The sequence below is a fragment of the Nicotiana tomentosiformis genome, chromosome 1, assembly GCF_000390325.3.
Source record: "Nicotiana tomentosiformis chromosome 1, ASM39032v3, whole genome shotgun sequence".
Lineage (NCBI taxonomy): Eukaryota > Viridiplantae > Streptophyta > Magnoliopsida > Solanales > Solanaceae > Nicotiana > Nicotiana tomentosiformis.
Window position 1 is genome coordinate 141,496,132 of NC_090812.1, and position 19,508 is coordinate 141,515,639.

General features: G+C 38.8%; 1 protein-coding gene across 2 annotated transcripts; it reads right to left on the reverse strand.

Annotated features, from left to right (window-relative positions):
- Positions 1-11,939: 11,939 nt before the first annotated feature.
- LOC104107131 (pumilio homolog 12) lies at positions 11,940-18,327 on the reverse strand. Of its 2 annotated transcripts, none has more exons than XM_009615858.4 (7): positions 17,909-18,327; positions 15,348-16,965; positions 15,084-15,246; positions 13,400-13,563; positions 13,046-13,304; positions 12,558-12,672; positions 11,940-12,423 (listed from the first exon to the last, which is right to left on the reverse strand). In XM_009615858.4, the coding sequence occupies exons 2-6, from the start codon at positions 16,898-16,900 to the stop codon at positions 12,565-12,567; spliced, it is 2,247 nt and encodes a 748-aa protein (XP_009614153.1). In that variant the 5' UTR covers positions 16,901-16,965; positions 17,909-18,327; the 3' UTR covers positions 11,940-12,423; positions 12,558-12,564. The 2 variants fall into 2 exon arrangements, with proteins under 2 accessions (XP_009614153.1, XP_009614151.1); XM_009615856.4 differs by having other exon boundaries at positions 11,940-12,427; positions 17,909-18,326.
- Between the last annotated feature and the right edge of the window lie 1,181 nt (positions 18,328-19,508).

Consider the following 19,508-nt stretch of genomic DNA (forward strand, 5'->3'; position numbering starts at 1 on the left):
ATCAACTTGACCTTCAAATCCTCAAATCTTATTTTCAAATTCCTAGGCCCAAATCCTTGAATTACACCTCAAAAACATGTAAGCTAGTCGGAATAATTGATGATAATTCAATATTATTGAATAACAATTATCATAAGTGACTTACCTCAAGATTGCCCGTGAATTCTCTTTGAAAAACCAACTCAACCCGTGCTTGAAATGTCCAAAAATGAGAAAATCTCGGACCCCTTTGTTTTTGTACACTATCTAGAGGTTTCTCTTCTGCAGAAAATTTAACCGCATCTTCCCACTTTTGCAGTGAAGCTACCACTTCTGCGACTGCCTTCACTTCTGCCGGCTCGCTTCTGCGGTTTTTCCCAGCTTCTCTTGCCTCCGCTTCTGCGACCTTGGTGTAGCTTCTACGGACTTGCTTCTGCGAGGTTCCGTCTGCTTCTGCGGATCTCATGCTTCTGCGATGCCAGGCTCGCTTCTGCGAGCTCGGACCTGCGTGAAAATTTCCATAGGTGCGATTGCATCAGTAGGCAGAAATTCTCAGCTTTGTTCTAAGTCCAAATTTGATCCGTTAACCATCCGAAACTCACCCGAGGCCCCCGGTACCTCAACCAATTATACAAATAAGTCCCAAAACATCATACAAACTTAGTCGAAGCCTCAAATCACATCAAACAACGCTAAAAGCATGAATCATACCCCGATTCAAGCTTAATGAAACTAAGAAATTCCAACTTTTACATTTGATGCCTAAACTTATTGACCTCAAATTTTGCACACAAGTCATAAATGACATAACGGACCTATGAAAATTTTCAGAACTGGATTCCGATCCCGATATCAAAAAGTCAACTCCCCGGTCAAACTTCCAAACTTAAATTTCCTATTTTCGCCATTTCAAGCCTAATTTAACTACGAGTTTCCAAATAATTTTCCGGGTATACTCCTAAGTCCAAAATCACGATACGGAACTATTGGAATCATCAAAACTCTATTCCGAAGTCGTTTACACATAAGTCAACATCCAGTTAATTATTTCAACTTAAGCTTTAATTATTGGAACTAAGTGTTCCAATTCACTCTGAAACCTTCCCGATAAGTCTCAAAATTATAATTGAACACACGATAAGCATTAAATGGGGGAACATGACTGTAATATTCAAAATAACAGGCCGGGTTGTTACAATACTCTAGTTTCATTCTATAATGCTTATGACTCAACTCCACCGATTTTGGGGTGTGTATTTGTGAGATTCTATTCTTAGGAGGTTTTATATATTATTCAGTCGCTTTCAGTAACTTGTTATTATATATCTATTCAGTTATTGTTATTTGTTAGGCTTCTTAGTTGTAGAGACTAGGTACCATCACGACATCCTTCAAAGGGAATTGGGGTTGTGACAAATTATTATCAAAGCTCTAGGTTCATATGTGTTACAATTAGTCATAAGCAGGTTTAGTAGAGCCTTGCGGATTGATACTGAGACGTCCTTACTTATATTCGAGAGGCTACAGAACTGTTAGGAAAATATCACTTCTTTGATTCCTTATCGTGCGAAGTGGTTGATTTCGAAAAAAAATTATTAACTTTCTATTCTCTCACAGATGGTGAGAACACGCACCGCAGGATCCGTCGATCAGACACTCACACCCCTACTAGAGCTACAAGAGGCCGAGGAAGGGAACGTGGTATAGCCAGAGCACCAGCCCGAGCTACGACAGAGGAGCCATCAGTAGTTGCAGTCAAGGGTCAGACACTCGAGGCGCCTATTGCCACCCCAGTAGTTTAAGAGACCCTCGCACAGTTCCTGAGCATGTTCAGTACCTTAGCTCAGGCGGGATTGATCCCACTTGCGTCAGCCACATCTTAGGCTGGGGGAGGAACATAGACTCCCACGACCCGTACCCCAGAGCAACGGGTCCAGGTTGATCAGGTTCCAGAGGTTATACCGGTATAACATGTTGCTCTGATTCAGCCCGTGGTTAGGGTAGCAAAATTTGAGAAGGAGCAACTTAGGCTCGAGAGTTTCAAGAAGTACCACCCTCCTACTTTTACTGGTTTGGATTCAAAGGATGCACATGGTTTTCTTAAGGAGTGTCACCTCATTCTCCATACTATGGGTACTGTAGAGAATAGTGGGGTTGCTTTTACTACGTTCTAGCTAAAGGAAGGGACATATCAGTAGTGGCGGGTGTACGAGGTGGCTAGGTCAACCGAGGCATATTCACTTACATGTGATCAGTTTTAAGAGTTTTCTTGTGAGAGTTTATTCCTCAGACCCTTCGGGATTCTTGGTGCAAGGAGTTTGAGTGGCTGCGCCAGGGTACTATGTTAGTGTTGGAGTATGCTATCCAATTTAGTGATTTATCCAGGCATGCACTAGCCTTGGTTGCCACAGTCAGGGAACGATTCTGTCGGTTCATTGATGGGCTCAACCAGAGTATTAGATACAGCAGGTCAAGGGAGTTGGAGTCAGACACTTTGTATTAGAAGGTGGTTGAAATTGCACAGAGATTGGAGGGTATGTGAGACTGTGATAGAGATGATATGGAGAATAGGAGGTCTCGTGGCATAGGGGGATTTAGTGGTGGTCACGCCGCAACTATAACTCGTCATGGTAGGGGCTATGTGAGCCGTCCAATTTATTCCGCACTTCCAGCTTCTAGTGGTGCTCTGGCTGTATCGAGGTCCTAGGTTGCACACTTTGCCCAACCACTTTCTAGTGCACTTCCTATGCGTGGTGCCTTCAACGGCCTTTCCAACCGACCAGGCCCGAGCCATTCCCAGCCGCCACTCTCACCGAGAGCTTGTTTTGAGTATGGTGATACCTGGCACATGGTCAAAACTACCCAGACTCAGTAGGGGTGCACTTTCTCAGGCTCCACGGATTTATTCAAGTCCGCAGACTTCTCAGGACATGATTGCTGCCCCAGTTGCTGCTCCACCTACTTAGCTAGCTAGGGGGTAGGGGATGGGCGGGTAGAGGTCACTCTAGAGGGGGAGGCCAAGCCAGATTCTATGTTCTTCCAAGTAGGACAGAGGTAGTTGCTTCAGACTCAGTCATTACATGTATAGTTCCAATTTGCAATAGATATGCATCAGTCTTATTTGATCCGGGATCCGCTTATTCATATGTGTCATCTTACTTTGCTCCATATTTGGATATATCGCATGATTCCTTAAGTTCTCATGTTTATATGTCAACACTTGTGGGAGATTCTATTATTGTGGACCGTGTGTATCGATTGTGCCTAGTTGTTATTGGTGGTTTTGAGACCAGAGTTGATTTGTTGTTACTTAGTATGGTAGACTTTGATGTTACCTTGGGCATAGACTGTTTTTCACCTTATCATGCTATTCTTGATTGTCACCCCAAAACTGTGACGTTGGCTATGCCAGGTTTACCACGATTAGAGTGGAGGGGTACATTAGATTATGTTCCTAGCAGGGTTATATCATTTCTAAAGGCTCGGCAGATAGTTGAGAAGGGGTTTAATTCTTATCTAGACTTTGTGCGGAATGCCAGTGCTGATACTCCTACCATTGAGTCAGTTCCGGCAGTGAGAGACTTTCTAGATGTATTACCAGCATATCTTCCTGGAATGCTGCCCGATAGGGACATTGTTTTGGTATTAACTTGTTGCCGGGCACTCAGCCCATTTCTATTCCACCATATCGTATGGCCTTAGCAGAGCTGAAGGAGCTAAAGGAGTAGTTGCAAGAGTTGCTTGATAAGGGATTCATTCGGCCTATTGTGTCGCTGTGGGGTGCTCCGGTCTTGTTTGTGAAGAAGAAGGATGGCTCTATACACATGTGTATTGATTATCGTCAGTTGAACAAGGTTACAGTGAAGAACATCTATCCATTACCACACATTGATGACCTATTTGATCAGCTACAGGGTGCCAAAGTATTTTCCAAGATTGATTTGCGGTCAGGTTATCATCAGTTGAAGATTCGGGATCTAGATATTCTGAAGATTGTCTTTAGGTCTCGGTATACTCACTACAAGTTCCTTGTGATGCCATTTGGGCTGACCAATGCCCCAACAACTTTTATGCACCTGATGAACAATGTATTCCAGCTTTATCTTGATTTATTCATTATTCTGTTTATTGACGACATCTTGGTGTACTCCCGTAGTTGGGAAGATCATGAGCAACATCTGAGGATCGTGCTCTAGACCTCGAGGGAGAAGAAGTTATATGCAAAGTTTTCAAAGTGTGAATTCTGGCTTGATTCGGTGGCGTTTTTGGGTCATGCAGTGTCGAGTGAGTGGAACAAGGTATATCCGAAGAAGATTGAGGCAGTGCAGAGTTGGCCCAGACCATCTTCAGCTACTGAGATCCAGAGTTTCCTTAGTTTGGCCGGGTATTATTGTCGTTTTGTAGAAGGCTTGACATCTATTGCTGCACCTATGACCAGATTGGCACAGAAGGGTGCTCCTTTCAGATGGACCGAGGAGTGTGAGGCGAGCTTTCAAAAGCTCAAGATTGCTTTGACCACAACCCAAGTGTTGGTGTTTCCTACGGGCTAGGGGTCTACTATGTATTGTGATGCGTCATGTGTTAGCCTTGGCGCAGTGTTGATGCAAGACGGTAGGGTGATTGCCTATGAGTCTCGACAGTTGAAGACTCATGAGAATAATTATCCAGTCCACAATTTTGAGTTGGCAGCCATTGTTCATGCATTGAAGATATGGCAGCATTATTTGTATGGTGTTCCGTGTGAGGTCTTTACTGACCATCGGAGTCTACAACATTTGTTCAAACAGAAGGATCTTAACTTGCGGCAGCGGAGGTTGTTAGAGTTACTTATGTACTATGATATTACCATTCTATATCATCTCGGAAAAGCCAATATGGTGGCCGATGCCTTGAGTCAAAAGGCGGAGAGTTTGTGTAGCTTAGCATATCAACTACTAGCAGAGAGGCCATTAGCATTGGAGTTTTAGGCCTTAGCCAACTAGTTTGTTAGATTGGATATTTCGGAGCCTAGTTCAGCTCTTGCCTACATGGTTTCTCCGTCTTCTCTATATGACCGTATCAGAGAGCGTCTGTATGACGACCCCCATGTGCTTGTACTCAAGGACACAGTTCAGCATGGCGATGCCAAGGAAGTTACTATTGGGGATGACGGTGTGTTAGGGATGCAAGGCCGGTTATGTGTGACCAATGTGGATAGTTTGCGTGAGTTGATTCTTCAGGAGGCCCACAGTTCCTGGTACTCAATTTATCCGGGTGTCACTAAGATGTATCAGGACTTGAGGCAGCACTATTGGTGGAGGAAGATTAAGAAGGACACAGTGGAGTATGTAGCTCGATGCCTAAATTGTCATCAGGTGAAGTATGAGCATCAGCGACCGAATGGTTTTCTTCAGCGGCTTGAGATTCCTGAGTGGAAATGGGAACATGTCACCATGGACTTCATTGTTGGGCTCCCATGGACTCAGAGGATGTTTGATGCGGTATGGGCGATTGGGGACAGGTTGACCAAGTTGGCTCATTTTATTCCGGTAGTGACTACCTATTCTTTAGAGCAACTGGCTCAGGTTTATATCCGCGAGATTGTCTGACTTCATGGCATACCAATATCTATCATCTCTGGCAGGGGTACACATTTCATCTCGCATTTCTAGAAGGCCATACAATGTGAGCTCGGCACACGAGTTGAGTTGAGTACAACATTCACCCTCAGACGGACGGACAGTCTGAGTGCACTATTCAGATTTTGGAGGATATCCGTCGTGCGTGTGTGATGGATTTCGGAGGTGCTTGGAATCAGTTCTTGCCACTTGCAGAGTTTGCCTACAACAACAACTACCATTTAAGTATCCAGATGGCTCCGTATGAGGCTCTATATGGGAGACAATGTCATTCTCCAGTTGGGTGGTTTGAGCCGGGAGAGGCTAAGTTATGACGCACGGATCGGGTTCGAGATGATTTGGAGAAGGTCAAGATGATCCAGGGTGGGCTTCGTACACCCAATCGAGGCAGAAGAGTTATGCAGATCGGAAGGTTCGCGATGTTTCATTCATGATTGGAGATAAGGGTGGCAGGTGGGCCGGTCCAGGACCGGCCCGGTACCGCGGTTCAAACGGGCCAAACGTGCTAAGTGGTTCGGGACCGGTAGGATCGGTATATTTGGGCCTGGGCCGGTCTCGTGGGCTGGTTCTTGTCTTTAGAACCGGTAGGACCGGGACCGGACCGGTCGCTTGGCGGGCCAAACGGTAATATTTTTTTTAAAAACACTAGCCGTTTGGAAAATTTAAAAAACAGTCGTTGGGCTGTCAAAAATAGCCGTTGGCTGTTTAGAAAATAGCCATTAACCCATCCAACTTTGTTTTAACTCCAAATTTTTTATAATTACATTTTTTCCTATTTTCAACTATAAATACCCCCTCATTATTTTATTTTTCTTACAAAATCAATATCAATCTATCACAATCTCTCTCAAACTTTCTCCTATAATTGCTACTATTGCTTACTTTATTCCAAAAAATAGTTCAAAAATATTGAGGTTGTTACAATTTGTGAAACAATTGTGAAGTTGGTGAATTAAAGTATTCAGGTCTTCAACGATAATCAATTTTCAACAAGTTGTTCGTCAATTCGGTAAACGCGTTCCAACTCTTAAGTCTTAATATTATAGTTTTGTTTGTTTTATTTATTTGCTATTACTTGATTAATTAAGATGGCTTTCTTAAAAAATTATTTTTCCAAAAATAAGAATAAGGGAAAATCCAAGAGTGGCAAATCTAGTGGTCATGTTGTTCCTCCTCCCCTGCCCCCGGTTCTCCGAACCAAACCCCATATCCGTCCTACACCTGCTATTCTTGATAGAGATAATAGTTTATTATAATTTGATATTACTACAAATAAATTTTCTGGGCAATATTATCCTACTATTTCTAACTGTTTAGTTTATATTGCAGAACTTGTTAATTTGTTTGCTTATTTTTCAAAGGGCGGGAAAATTTATAAACTTGCTATTGATTCTATGAGAAAAAAGTTTAAAAAATATTTTTTTCATATTCCCCCTATTTATGGTGTTGCTGCTTTGTTAAATCCTTGTATAAAATTAGGAGGTCCTCAATTTTGGTATGAGCTTGAAGTTTATTTGTCGCAGGGAATTGAGGAAGTGAATCCTGATGGCTCCTTTAATCTTTTGCAATGGTGGAAGGACAAAGAAAAATTCTTTCCGGTTCTTTCAAGGATGGCCCGAGATATTTTAACTATTCAAGCTTCAACAATGGCATCAGAGAGTGCTTTCAGTCAAGCAAGACTTCAACTCGATAATTATAGAGCGTCTATAAGGGAGAGCTTGGAAAAATCAATACTTTTCAGAGATTGGATCCGTTCTGAAAGAAGAAATTTTGGACTTGCTGAATCACAACCAGAGGAAGACGAAGCTTACGAAGAAATGCTAGCTGAACTTGCGGAGGATGCTGCTTCGCCCGACATTGGAAGCGGCGATGACCAAGCTACTTTTTCTCCACCACAAACAGAAATTCCTCCGGACCTTGAAGGATTTATGAAGTTTGTAAGAGATACCATGTAACTTGTATAAATAAAAATTAGTATGTATTATGTAACTTGTATTTTGGCACATCTTGGCTAGTTTCTTTTTCTTCTCAATGGTGGTATTACTTGTTGTGCTCATTTCATAGGGGGGAGGAAGACTAAGAAAAATATTGCCATATTTTTTTAATGCTATAATAAAATTACAAGGCATTGCTTTGAATATCTCTTTACAATATTTTTGTCTTTAAATTTGAATTAAAATATTTAGGTCACAATTCTATAATAAAATTTACAAGGTATTTTTTTAAACATCGTTTTATCTCTAATTTTTATTTAATTTTAAAAAAATGTATTTAGTCATTGGGCCCACTTAGCCAGCGGGCCCGACCCGCTTAGCCCGAGACCATGAGTTCGTGGGTCCGATCTCGGACCGGTTCTTACAAAAAGACCGTTTAGCCCGGGACCGTTTGGACCTGCCCATTTAGGGACCGGACCGGCCCACATGCCACCCCTAATTGGAGAGCGAGGTTTGCTCTAGGTTTCACCCATGGAGGTTGTGATGAGGTTCGTGATGAAGGAAAAGTTAAGCCTTAGGTATATCGGACCTTTTGAGATCCTTGAGAGGATTGGAGAGGTGGCCTACAAGCTTGCCTTGCCACCTAGTTTATCGGCAGTTCATCAGATGTTCCATGTCTCGATGCTACAGAACTATTATGGTGATATGTCACATGTTCTAGACTTCAGCAAGGTCCAGTTGGACGAGGATTTGACTTACATTAAGGAGCCCGTGGCTATCTTGGACCGGCAGGTCCGAAAATTGAGATAAAAGGATATTGCTTTAGTGAAGGTTCAATTGAGGGGTCATCCGGTCGAGGAGGAAACCTAGGATACTGATCACGGTATACGTAGTCGTTATCCTTATCTATTCACCACTTCAGGTATGTCCTTATGCACGTTCGAGGATGAATATTTGTTTTAAGAGAGGAAAAATGTAACGACCCGATCAATTTTTGCGTAATTGTGCCCCGATACCCCTTTTATTGCTTCATACATGTGTGTTTATACTTTTATGACTTGCGGAGTTGACTAGTTTCATTCCGGGAAGCTTTCAGGTTGATTTGGACCCTTGATTCTAAAATTAGAAGTTTAAATTTGAAAATGTTTGACCAAACATTGACTTTTGTGAAAATGACCCCGAAAATATATTTTTATGACTCGAATAGCTTTGTATCGTGATTTCGGACTTATGCGTATGCCCAGAATTGATTTTGAAAGTCCGTAGACTGATTTGTGTTGATTTGCCAAAATTTGGCAATTTTAAGTTAAAAAGTTTGACTGTAGGCTGACTTTTAGCTATTGAGCTCGGAATTTAATTTTGGGACTTGGAATAAGTCTGTTATGGCATTTAGAACTTGTTTGCAAAATTTGGCATCGTTCAGAGTTGATTTGATAAGATTCAGACGTTTAGTTGAAATTTTAGAAGTTTTGAAAATTTCTTTGAAATCCATGCGTTTTAGAGCTCAACTCATAGTTTTAAATATTATTTTAGTATTTTGATCGCGCGAGTGAGTTTGTATGATATTTCTAGACATGTGTGGATGTTTCGTTGGAGCCCCGAGGGCTCGGGTAAGTGTAATTTGCACACCTAGTGTTTGATAAAATACTCAAGTGAGCTGAAACTATGAACTCCTTCCTAATTTGTGTTTAATTTTGTTATATCTCTAAATAGATCGAAGTGGATAAGATTTCTGAAATATTGTAATAAATTAAAAGGCTCGAAGCAAGGTATGTTGGCTAAACTCCTCTTGTAGAATCGAATCCATTATGTCCTCGTATGTTGTATGATTGGCTCAAGCTCTTATATCTCATATTCCGAGTTGTTCTTTATAAGCTTGACTATTCCGAACAAACTCTATGTCAAAAGATATATGTTCAAAATGTAATCCGAATGCTCTTATCCTATTGTCTTATCCTTTGAGATTGTATTTAAATGTGACCAGGTGTCAAAATATTATGAATTCAATTATGTCTTAATTGCTAGCTATCATGCCAAATTGTTGAAGAAAGCTCAATGTGCCTAGCATTTCTTATTTGCTCATATGTGAACTAAAAGTCATGATTTAGAGATGCTTTGTTATTGATAATCCATGATGAAGTATGAAAGTGAAAGGGGTGAACATAAAATACGAAATACGGCCAACGTGGTAAGAATGATATTACATTTGTAGCCACTAGTGCCAATGAAATGAAAAGATGCGTAAAAGACTATGAAATGAGTTGAAAGTCCTTTACATAATAATGTCATTAGTGTCCTATGATCAACTGTGACTAGTACAAGTAAGTGATAGTATGAACGTGAACTATGGCCGTTGCCAAAATGAGAATCATGAACTTAGCTAGTGACCCAAGATGACAAATAGGTATATAATGAGGTGTAAAAGAGACATACTATGCTTAATGATGATGAACCATACGAAAGGAAATTGGATCCATGTACCATTGAAATCTACTTACTGATTTGCCATGCATGTGTTAATGTAAAGAACTATATTTCTCCATGATGAGCATGAACATGAAGTGTTCCAATGATCCGGGAACTTACGACGTTAAAAGTAGTGTTAGTCATGTCACTCGAGTTTATATATGATTATGTGCATAGTGATGTGTTATGGAAACCCTATGGACGGTTTATGAAACGCATAGGTATATTGTGTTATGAATCCTATGGATGGTCTATGAAACACATAGGTATATTATGATATGAAATCTTGTGGACGGTCTATGAAACGCATAGGTGCATTGTATATGGAACCCTATGGACGGTCTATGAAACAAATAGGTATATTGTGTTATAAACCCTATGGACGGTCTATGAAACGCATAAGTATATTGTGTTATGAATCCTATGGATGGCCTATGAAATACATAGGTATATTGTGATATGAAATCCAGTGGACGGTCGATGAAACACATAGGTGCATAGTATATGGAATCATATGGACTGTCTATGAACGCATAAGTGTATTGTGTATGAAATATATAGGTGTACGGTATGAATAAACACCATGGACTGTCTATGAAACGCATAGGTATATAATATGATATGTGAACACTAAGGACGGCCTATGAAATATATGGGCGTAAAATAAGAGAGGGATATGGACGGTCTAGTGAAACGCATTATTAATGCAGGCAATAGGTGCCACTTTCGTTGGAGTTGTTTGTACATGTTGTTTCAATTATATTATACTATGTATTCCGGTATAGTTCATATGGCTCAGTTGATCCCAAAAGAAGTTTAGAAGGATGAAAGTATAATAAGTCTTGATATTTGATTTTATGGGACATTTTGTAGTCTATTGGTGCACTTTAAATGCCTCTTATTTGAGTTACCGTATTTTCATATGAGTACTATTTCACATGTACTCACGTCCCTTTTACTGGGGGTGCTGCATCTTTTAATGGATGCAGGTGGTTCCATAGCAGGCGGCATCGATCAGTGACAGCAGTATACCCTCCTCTCAGCTTCTTGGTGAGCCCCATTTCATACCGGGGTTATGTACCCTTTGTTTTCTCATATATTGTGTTTGAGGTATACCCGGAGCCTTGTTGCCGATATTATCCTTATACTCTTTTATACCCGTTAAAGGCTCCATAGACATGGTGTGGGTTGTACGTTGGTATTGGGAAGGTCAAACTAATAATGTTGTAAGTATATCACATGTTCCACTCATAAACTATAGATGTGCAATGTAATATATTGAGGACTTTAAAATGAAGTAACTAATGGTAATGAATTGGTATTGTACACATGATCTCTTTATTTTCTAATTGACGTACGCTATACTACCTACTAACCTTCTACCCTAATCCTCGACCTCCACAACTTTCTATTAAGGGTCATGTCCTTAGTAAGCTGCAGAAGTGTCATATCATGTCTAATCACCTCTCCCCAATACTTCTCAGGACTCCCTCTACCCCATATAAAATAATACATAAATTGACTCTTAATTTACACTTTCTTTACGTAGGATTGTAAAATGATAACCAAACACCGTACATGGTGCGGTGAATTTTATATAAAACTAAAAATCTACCAAATATGGTATTAGCTTATAAGTTTTAATACATGAATAATTTCCTTCCCAACCATCAACCAAACGACCTCCAAGTATATAACATAAGTGAACATAAAGTGAATGTGGAAAAGGGAGGAGCTAAAACCTATTAAACTATACCAAGATCTTCATTTACAGTTGAACTTAACAACGACCTTAAGCCTTCTATTTGATAATCATCTTGCTTTATACTTCTCTTTCTAAATCTTTCTTATGAATACTTAGAAAGAAAACTACTATTTCAATAAAAAATAAGTTTCCTTGCACTCCATTTCTCCTTAATCTCAGAAAAACAAAGCCATAATCTGAATATGAATCAGACTGCATTATGAAATAATGAAATCAAGAACAGAACCAAAGCAGTTCTTTACAAGTAAGGCATGGAAAACAAAATACTTATAAACAAATGAATAAATAGAATTGTTTATTATAGAAGAATCCCTCCAGCAAACATCCAAGCGTAAATATACACCTTCAAAATTGATTATTTCTACAATATCAAGTTCCTCTTGCCACTTTCACAGTGAGCACATAAAAGGTGGTGTGGAAGGAAAGGCATCAGCAAAATATACAAAGTTTTTAGTTCCTTCAAAGAAAAATATGGTTTAGAACCCACAAAATAGAAGAAATTTTCAAAAAGGCGGTAACATGTACCCATCTCCTAAGACGAGCGACGAAAATACCACTTCCTTCCAAGCCTCAAAACTTGTGGATACTGGCTGCCCAGCCTATGGAGACAACTTTAGGGCATTTTTTGTCCTGCTTTATTACTCCACATAAATTACATGGTCTGTCTGGAAAAACATAATGTTAAGTTGGATGGAAATTTGGAAAGATAATCCCTATGATGTCCAGGAAGAAAACACTTGTATGCCGTTGAAACAACTTAAATGTTGATGCAAGATTTGGATAATATTATCATACCTGCAACTTATTTTTTAAGACCATTGCATGAGAGGACCTTCTTCCCATAAGGACTGGTCCGAAGAATAGGAACATGGGCTCTCACGGCCTCCACTAGTGCAGCACGCAGAGCTCCCTACATGTAAGGAAATTGTCAATATACTCTTTAACATTAGAACATGCAGTAGTGAAGTGTCAAATGCAAGATTATTGTGTTCAACTGTATCGTTGGGGTCCTTCAATGTTTACTTGTTGCCAATTGCCACTATTTATGTTCTTTACAGGAGCTGTGTGCAGTGGACCTGGTAATCACAAGAACAACTTCAAACACCTAGGAGAAGAAAAGTTCTTTATATCCCGCAAGAACAAATGTTTCAAGCGCAGAGCCAATGACTCGTCCAATTTAGGGGCCTCTTCAGAAGTATATCCGAACTACCAAATCTGTATCTTGAAACTAGCAACAATATTTAAGATCGCAAAGAGATAAGGCGGGTGCTAAAATAACTAACCTTTGAGATATTTAGAGCAGCTTGGATAACATAGTTTCCATATGGGTCCTGCATGATCTGGTCTAGTCGAGGATCACTTATCAGCTCCTCAATAATATATGAACAACGTTCTTCATCCGCATGCTTTAGGCATTTCTCAACTACATTACTGCTGTATTTTTGCATAGAAAGATCCGCATATTTACCCCGCAGCTGGTCAAATATATCTGCTGTCGCCCAGGGATTACCGATGTCGAAAATATATTGCACAACATAATTCCTGCAATAGAGAAAACGATGAAACTTAACTAAAGAGAAATCCAAGTTTATGTATTCTAACAAGGAAAGGAAATTTGACACTTGAAATTGCCATACCCAAATGGATCTTGGGAAAGAACCAACGCATTAGAAGCGATCTCATAGATTAGTCGATGTCTTTGTCCACCATCAGATTGGCTAAGACATTTCTGAAGCACACAACACCCATGACGATCCGATGCAAGTTCAACACAATTCGTAATAGCAGCTTCAAACAGGAACTGCAAAAGAAGAAATTTGTGTCATAACAAGTTTCATCAACTTCTGCGGCATGCAACACTAAGCAATGAAGGAAACTTCAAATGGCTATATGTGAAAACTAACGAACCTCTCCAGCAGTTACAAGCCAAAATTAAGTGACACAAACAATAAAAAATAAGAAAGCGTGTAAAGAATTTACTTCAACAGGATGGATCAATATACCCTACAATGTAAGAGGGAAGCATCGGTAGTGGAAATGGAGAAGTAACACTATGAATATAATAGTTCATTTGTTTTATTTCCCTATAAGGAAGCATATGAATTGTTTCGAGTAACCAATATTACAGTTACAAGATATCCCTAATAAGACATGATAGAAACACAATAAGGTTGGCACTTGGCACGATCAAATATTATAAACAATCTGCTGCAGCACAGTCAACCAATGTCCTTGGAGTTTAAGAGAATCCGTCACTGACGAAATGACATCAACACAACAAATAAAAGGACAATACATATATTAATCATGATTATGCGGTCAAATAGTTCCTGTAGTATTATTTACAGGACAAGGAGAAGATTGACTATTCTGTTTATATCTATCCCATGTGAAAACAGAGACATTGGAGAACATCAATCTCCTGATGACCTCTTCAAAGTTATCTATGAAAAAACTAAACTCATGCAAAACTGGAGATGAGTATCTAGCTGCTGTAACAACCAAGGACAGACAGAAAAACCGAATGACTATCCGATCATCAAGTTATACTAGTATTAGATATTGACTCTATGACTCTCCTTTTAAGTATACTAGGCAATGATTGCAATTCAACTGAACTAATGAAGCAAAGCACACATTTCATTGCTGATAAAGATTACATAGCATGTCCTTTGAGTGGAAAATAACTTGTAAATAAGGAATGTTGCACATTAAAATTAGCACCAGCAAAGTTACACAGGAATAGGTTTTTAAAACATTTTCACTAGAAAACTTGCTCTAGAAATGGCATGCATATTGTCCATGATAACGCATTCAAAACATTAACCAGTGGAACTGCCTTGTTAGTAAATGGCAGCAGGACATATGTGCAACTCATTCCTTGTCTTTTGTCATAAAGCTTAGTTTTCCCACAGCCTTAGAAGCTGAGTTTAGGTGGTTTAAAAATGAGCATTTCTACACTGATCATGTGACGGAAAAGAAAAGTATGCATAGAGTCTACTTGCTAAAATAAAACATCCATAAGATTGAGAAATCCAAGTCGTTTAAAAATTGATACTACCAAACATGCTACAAAGATGTAGTGAATTTAAATGATAAGAGTTATGGACAAAAGAGACAAACTTTTTTCCCGTCTCTGCATTTTCTATCAGACTTGCAAAGCAAAGGAGCTTATTTTGATTATGTTCATTCTTTACATAAAAGGAACACTTAAGTCATCTCCACAAGATTGAGTAACAACTCAGCCCTTTGATCTCTAAACTACATCAAAGAAAATACCAGTCTAAATATTTTCTATGAACGAATACATATGAAACTTACTTCACTATATTCAGGTGTTAAGTATTGCAAGCACCGCTGTGCAACATGGTTTCCATTCATGTCCTTGATTAAATTCACTAAACCAGGTTTCAATGAGGACACGATCATAGAAAACTGTTCAGGTGTTTTAAGCGTTTCAATAACTTTTTGCACAGCTCGGGTCCTGCAGATGAGAAGAAGAAAAAAATCAAACTACTGTGATGAAAATGAACAAAAGAAGCATATCAGTAAGAAAAAGGACTTTGATAAAGATAGAAATCAGACCCGTGCATGTCACATGAAATCATTACAAGATCCCCAGCTTTTCTAGTGATTGCATGAAGTATCTGCATTCGCTGATCCTCATTGCACACCTCAAGAAGCTTTTGAACAAGGTAATTGCCAAAGGGGTCAATCATGAGTTCCACGATGTGAACAATAATCTCAGAAAAAATCTTTTCAACGTGTTCTGAAGTTCCTTCTGCAAATTTCCTTTGCAAGAAGCGGCATCCATTTTGATCCTTCGCCATGAGATATATTCTTCCAGCAAAATCATCAATTAAATTATACTCTTGAGATTGTGACCTCCGATGAAATTTGAGATCAACAGCATCAGGAGAATAACTTCTTGAATCTAGACAATCCAAGCGAGATTCCATACTTGGAGCATAGAAACCCCGCTTCGGATAAGCACAGGGCAAAACTCTTCTATTTCGGTTCATATTTGAAAGACAGTGATTACCTCCAAAAGAACCGAATTTAGCTGACTTGACTGGCTCCAATCCATGCGATCGTCTTAACATTCTTTCAGGAAAATATTGTTTCTCTTCTTTGTCTAGAACTTGTTGTGCATCAGAACCCACGGAGCAAAACAGGGGATTTAACGGGCTTATACTCCTTGAAACTTGCTGGTTGACGTGAGGTATGGGCATCTCCATGAATGGTGGCCGGGGGCTACTATTGATTGCTCTACTTGTTATCATCCCATTTGGTTGAATTGGACGCTGACTGTCCAACTGTTGATTTCGGAGCTGCTGCATATATAAGAAATAATGTTGTTCCTCTTGTCGACAAGCTCCGTGGGGCCGATTGATTTGTGAGTGGAAGTAAGGAGCAGGTGATGTAACATCCAAGAAATAATGTTGTTGATTGGAAATTACTGGAATATCAACCGGATGAATTGGTGGAAGTAGGTGAACACCTTGTACTCCAGGAGGTAATGGTACAGCTGCAGATATGTTCTCCATTCTATGTACATATCCACTTTGGTGCCCATAATTTTCTCCAATAGGACTAAAACCATTAAAAGCAGTCGGTAGATTATTTGGTGTTCTTGGAGACGGAACAACTACCACTTTGGAATCCAAATTAGAAGGGATTTTACCTAAGCCATTTTTGTGTTGTCCATTCACAACAGCTAAATGGTTCAGCAACGGCGTAGAACTGGCCAGAGGAGCTGCAGAGTCTAACAAGTTGCCATCTTTTACATGCAGCTCAGCAAATGCGGATGTTATAGCCTGTTCATTTGGTAAATTTATTTCTTCTGACTCAAACCTCTTTTTCGTTGGTGTTTGGACTCGGTTACCAAATTCTTTTAGCTCACCTAAGATCCCATTGGTTTTATATCGCTCACTAACACCAATGGTCTTCGACCTATCCAGAGCCAAAGCCCCATTTGAGGATACCAACTTCTGATCTTTTGGGCAATTGATAGCTCCAGATTCCTCAGGATATGAATTCCCAGAAGTAACATTTGGAATCTCCCCAAGAAGTTTCTCAAACTCATCATTTTCCAGTTCATTTACTCCATTCTCCATTTTCCGAACAATAGGCAGCATCAAGATTAGTCTTCACTAGTCACTAAGTGAGCAAAGTTCATCGACCTCAGGACTCAGTGTTTCTTCTATACGACAACAGAGAGAACAGAAAATGAGTCAAAGCACATAGTCAGTATACAAAATACAAAATTAGCTAAAAATTTAATATATATATATATATATATATATATATACACACACACACACACACACATTAAATATCCTCCTTGCAAACCAAATTTATCACACACACACACACAGAAAAAAAAAAAAAAAAAAGGAAAAACATCAGCAAGCACAAAAACAACTTAAAAATTTGCACTACAAATTCCGCTACAAGAATGATACATATTGGCAACATCCACTGCATCTAAGCTAAAGAATCAAATAAAGTGATTGTAGGAAAAGCAAAAACAAAGAATCATAATTCTTCTCCATCGGACAGATGCCAGTTCGACCATATTTGAACATAATAATAACTACTAAGCCTCAATCCCAAGTGAGCTGGGTCGGCTGTATGAATTGTTCCAGTTAAGCTCATCTCACTCCAATATTATATAAAAATAAAAATTACGAGAAGTTCTCTATATTTTCCACTGCAATTCGTTCACATTTGAAGCAGATGATGAAATCTACATTTTCACATTCTAAAAAACATAGACAAACTTGGAAAAGAATGACAAAACCCCAGTTCAAGAACTGAGTTAGCACACTCACATTTACAAAAAATATGTCATTATCCAGGACAACAGACAATAGTCTACCAACCAGTCTCCTCGATATTGACGTCAAACAAAATACATAAAAACAATCGAAACAGACAAAATAGAATAACACATCAGATTCCCACAAACACATCCAAAATTCATCAGAGGACTCAAAACCCAACTCCACAGATCATCAAAAATCAAATGAGAACCCAAACAAAATATTCAATATTTTCAGAACTATTGAACAAAACAGGAAAAACCCATGTAAGAAAACATAAAACTTTGATCATAACACAGTGTGAAAGACCAGTGAGCTTACTGATCACAGTAACAATAATGCCATGGAATTGATCATATTATGAACTCACAAGGAAAAGGCTTTTCTTGATTTTTCAAGGTTACCCAAAAATCAAATAAAAAGGGAGATTTTCTTGAATTGTGAAAAACACAGAAGAAGTGAAAGTGAAGTGAGGCGGCGTGAGAAGAGTTTTCATAGGATTATAACTGAAGAGAGAGAGAGAAAAAGGAAGAGGTGGCATTCAACCATAGATAGATACTATGTATATGTATGTATGATTTGTACATCACATACACACAAAACCCAATTGAAACAAACAGACCAACAACTAGAAAAGTTGGCAGATATTTCAAGAAAGAGTACAATTTTGGAATGGCAGATTAGCCATTATTATTATTATTTGGGATACACCAAAACCATGCATGCCTTTGGTCTTCCCACATTGTTTGGTACGTTTCTGGTTTTCTTGCCAAGGATGACCTCTTTTAAAATATTGATTATTTAACCATACTTAATACTAGTACAATTAAACATCACTAGTAGAGTATTTAATTAGTATTCCACTATATTCATTTAAGGGTTAACACTTTAGACAAATGCGGAGCGAAGTTTATGGTTTTTAACGGGCTACCAAATTCATAGTCTATTTTAGTTATTGGATTTATAATTACATATTTAATAGCTTTTCTACACAAACATAGTCCAAGCAAAAATAACTGTATTTATTTGAACATGTAACTTATTCTCTAGCTCCGCCCCTACTTTTAGGTTGCCAAAATGATAATGAGACTCCTAGATAACTAATTATAATAAGTAGAATTATAAATCTAAAAGATAAAACATATGCAACTATTATAATATGTTAAATCTCATCAATTGTGTAAGCCTTCATTGCATTGTAAGTGTATATAAGCAAATCTATTTTTTAATCCGTCTAAGCTCAATTTATTATTATATGCTTTAATCAGATAACTTGGATATACGATATGATATATATTTAATATAATATATTGCACATAAAGAATATAGAGAGAAATACACGCACTTGGTCCAACAACCCATCAAAAAATGGCTCACGTTTGAATCTCTTACCCGGTGTGGCCCAGGTTGTACATAACTTAAAAATTACTTTTCATTCGTTAGCCCACCCCTTCTAACATTTTTTTTTTCTTTTCTTCATTCTTCTTCTCCCTAGTGGAGAGTTTTTGGAGGGAGGGAGCCGAGGGTCTATCGGAAATAGTCTCTCTACCCCAGGGTAGAGGTAAGGTTTGCGTACAAACTACCCTCCCCAGATCTCACTAGTGAATTATACTGGGTTGTTGTTGTATTCTTCTTCTCCCTATGTCATGACTTTGCACCCCTAAATTCCTCTGCCATTGTTATTCTCCTTCCACATTCAAAGTTGGTCCAATAATACATAAAATGAATTAGTTATTTACGTCGTGCACTAAAGAGGTTCACTTGGTAATTGGATCATCAAATTAGAAAGAAGGTGCTGGCATTGTCTCAGTCTTATCCTCAATCGCAATGGTCGATTAAAAACTTGAAAAATAAGAGTCATCATTAAAGGTCGTTCGAAGCTTCGATTTTAGAAATTGGGTTTTTCGAGTTTGTTAATTGT

Coding starts and splice junctions, on each gene's coding strand:
- LOC104107131 (XM_009615858.4), bottom strand. CDS start 16,900: ATGCTGCCTATTGTTCGGAAAATGGAGAATGGAGTAAATGAACTGGAA. Junction 15,247..15,347: donor ATTTCATGTGACATGCACGG/GTCTGATTTCTA, acceptor TCTCATCTGCAG/GACCCGAGCTGTGCAAAAAG. Junction 12,673..13,045: donor CTGCTCTAAATATCTCAAAG/GTTAGTTATTTT, acceptor CCTTACATGTAG/GGAGCTCTGCGTGCTGCACT.